This window comes from Sinocyclocheilus rhinocerous, unplaced genomic scaffold (genome assembly GCF_001515625.1).
Source record: "Sinocyclocheilus rhinocerous isolate Xijiao unplaced genomic scaffold, SAMN03320098_v1.1 scaffold2150, whole genome shotgun sequence".
In the NCBI taxonomy this organism is placed as follows: Eukaryota; Metazoa; Chordata; class Actinopteri; order Cypriniformes; family Cyprinidae; genus Sinocyclocheilus; species Sinocyclocheilus rhinocerous.
In genome coordinates this window covers 119,924-123,358 of record NW_015630333.1, presented here as the reverse complement: position 1 = coordinate 123,358, position 3,435 = coordinate 119,924, and the positions used below count along the sequence as shown (strand labels likewise).

Sequence of the window (3,435 nt, the reverse complement as noted above, 5' to 3'; positions counted from 1 at the left end):
TTGACTCTTAACTTTTATAAAGGATATCTCTTTGGATTTGAGACTTTAGTCTTTGCAACTTTACAGATCTTCTTTATGCACCAAGAGCTTGTAACACTCCAAAGAGAAAGGAACAATTGAAATCGCATCATATGACCACTTTAAGGCTGAGTAAATGATGAGAGGATTTTAATTTTTGGGTGGACTATCCCTTAAAAAAGGAAGATATGATGCAGAGGCCAGAAAAATGCACATGATGCTTTTCCTGCTCAAATTCACTCATTAAAAATGATGATAGTTGATAGTTTATTCATTATAAAATTAATATTAATACAATTCTACTATTAATAATATAAATTAATTACTAAATAATAACAATAAAATAAATGCATTAATTTTATTATTTTAATCAAATAAAGATGTAGGCATATTTTATATTTGTCAGTGTTCATTCATTTTGGTCTGCGGGTTATATCTGCGGAAATAATCTAAAACATCAGTGACATCAGCTTTTAAAAGCTGTTGTATATAAATAATACTAGATAAGCAGCGTTGTCGCTAGTTACTCGCTTAGAAGGGTTTCATTGGCACCTTCACTTGAGTTTGTGTTACCATGGTGCAGATTGCCAAACTGCAACCACTGCAACCACTTCCTGTTTTTTTTTTTTCAGTTCAGTGTGATTTTGTAAAAACGCAATTCGTTAGAATTCTTTGTAAGATGTTTAATAATAATTATCCTCTTTTCAGCAAAATTCCAGCAGGTACCAGACTCTAAATAACTCTACATAACTAGCATTATTTAGCACATCTTCAGTTCTTAGAGGGCATGCTGTACATTGTTGTTTCCACTTACCCCAGCTCAGAACCATCTTTCACACTTCAAAATGACTACAAATGAGGAACAGATGAAAATAAGTTGTACCTATGAATTTCTTGACAAAACTTAAATGAGCTGGAGCAACCAGAAACTGTTGAATTGACTTCAAATGATTTCAATACACACTTCTTTCCATGTTTTGTTAATGTTGAGTGTATTTTGCATTTCTGGGAATACATGTTTATTTTTATTTTTATTTTGTTGGACTTTGTCAGATCTGTATGAGCAGTTAAGTGTCGGAGTAGCCATGTGATTTGTGCCTCATATATGTCTTTAATTGTGAATTTAAATGAGCTTTGTGTCACAAACATTAAATGAGGCACTATAAAGTGTTACAGGGAAATTACATTTGACTAAACTCATCTTTACCGCATCAGGTCTTTAGGGGTTTGTGTGTACATTTGTTTTGTGCATCACCATAGCAAAGGACGGATTCATAACAGTATAAAAAGCAGCAGCTCTATAACGGAAGTGAGAGGAGAGAAGTCTCGAAGATCTGAATTTCCAGGAGGTGTCTTGTTTACTCTGTTCATAACAACAGTACTGTTGACAACACAGCATGATGAGCTGTGAACGCAACAGCAGTTGTATTTATTTATGTATTTTTTTTGTTTGATTTATGCCTGATTATTTTATGAGATTGACTCGGTGCATGGGGTCTCTTTGTGAGCTGACTGTAGTTGTCACGTGTAGTTCTCGGAAACTTTGACATTCATCGTGCCAAAATTATTTTTACCATCTTTGCAACTACTCACACAAAATGACCAACAGATGTTTCAAATATGTTGAAAACAAAACAAAACAAAAAAGTCCAGTGACTGTTCATCTCTTTAGCATTGGTTTGAATCATACAGTTTAATTTCATTTGACTGCCAATATATGTTAACCGTGACGAGAATCAGTAGCAGGGTGATTTAGAGGAGAAGGATGATTCAAGAATTATGTCAGTCAGTGATTTACAGATAATCAGGGTCACTTACCAAACAAACACACTGCAAAGAGGCCTGAGAGAGAGCGTGAAGGCGAGTGGATTAGGGAAATGTAGAGGGGTGTGTTGAAACATGCACCTCCCTTTCCTCTGATCTTTATTAGTTCTGACACTGAAATCTCACCTTCCCATTTTTCACAGCAAACTGGAAGCTCTGCTGAACACCGTCTGGATTCACACAGAGATCTCCTCACCAGCCATCGGGATGTGGATTATGCTGTTGGGACTCGCCTCTGAATTACTGGCCTCCTCCAGATCAGAAGATCACACAGGTAAGAAAACCCATCACAGGAACATTATACATCTGTCTATATTGACTATGAATTTGACAGAGTATGAATGGAGGAGCGTCTGTATGCCTGAGTACAGGTAAACAGCTGCTCTGAAGAAAGACAGATATGCTGAATACCAGTAAAGAGCCAGAGGAATTTAAGCTGTTTGAAAAGTGAGTGAAAGAAAGAAAGATGGGGAATGACTAATGGCTGGTTTCAGATTTTTCCTAAAAATATATATACATAAAAATATTCTAACTTGTGTTGTAGCATCTCTGTGTGCGGTCATGCAAGCAAGAAATGAAAGCTCCCCCCAAAAATGCACTCACTGTTTTCGTAAGCAGTTATTTTGTCACATGTAGTTCTGGGAAACTTTGACGGTTGACTTGCCAAATTTGAGTGGATAAATCTGATAACTTTAATCACTCAACGCTCAGTGTGAAATAGACACTCAGCGCTCAGCACACTCCTGGCGTTTAAAAAAAAGCGGCGCTCCCTTTGAAAACAATTGAAAAAATACGTCAGCCTTGGGAAAAACGCTTTGGTGGACACCTGCTTATTCACCTTTGTTTTACTTTGACTTTACCTCTTTCACATTGTGTGGGATTTCCAGGTGTTTTGTGTAAAAACCCAGCATGAAAGATGTCAAAGTGAAATGTGTATGTGTGCTTGTTTGTTTTGAGGGAATGGTGGGAAACTCTGTTGGTCGGAGAGACATGCTACTGGGCAGTTGTAAATTTCAGCATTTCAAAAGAAAACCAATGAGAGTCAGAAGCTTGTAACACTCCAAAGAGAAAGGAACATTTGAAATCGCATCATATATATGACCCCTTTAAACAGTATCAAAACTGAGTGTTATATTCCGGCTCAGGAAGTCAACAAAAAATATGGGAACTGCGTCCAAAAATATCATCTTAAACAAAACATTTATTTAGTCTAGGGGTTCCAAATAAAGATAATGAATTAATAACAACAAATAAACTAATAATGTAAAAAAAAACATTAAAATAAAGGTAATGGTAAAGGTCTAGCTGCAGGATGTTCTGAGAAAGGAACCAGGCTCCTCTCCAAACAAGGACAGATCTTTTAAATACGCAGTCCTCCAATTAAGAACAGGTGGATCCTTAGCTGGTAACCTGTAGAAACAAAGAAAACCACAACAAAACACAACCAAACAACCTGACCCATAACATGAGTGAAACAGACTTTTCAAAAATACATACATACACACATAAGGGTTGGGCCCATACATTTTTTTGACATGTTGGCATCTCGTAGAAGCGCACACATCCGTTGAAAGCCTCTCATTGCCTGAATGT

At 36.6% G+C, this 3,435-nt stretch overlaps 1 protein-coding gene across 1 annotated transcript in view; it reads left to right on the top strand.

Moving 5' to 3' along the window:
* LOC107740054 (CD44 antigen-like) overlaps positions 1-3,435 on the top strand; it is a 23,074-nt gene that overhangs the window by 8,193 nt on the left and 11,446 nt on the right. The window contains exon 2 of the mRNA XM_016552327.1: positions 1,986-2,116. Within this exon, the coding sequence (XP_016407813.1) occupies positions 2,050-2,116 (67 nt within the window). The 5' untranslated portion in view covers positions 1,986-2,049. The remainder of the gene's footprint in view (positions 1-1,985; positions 2,117-3,435) is intronic.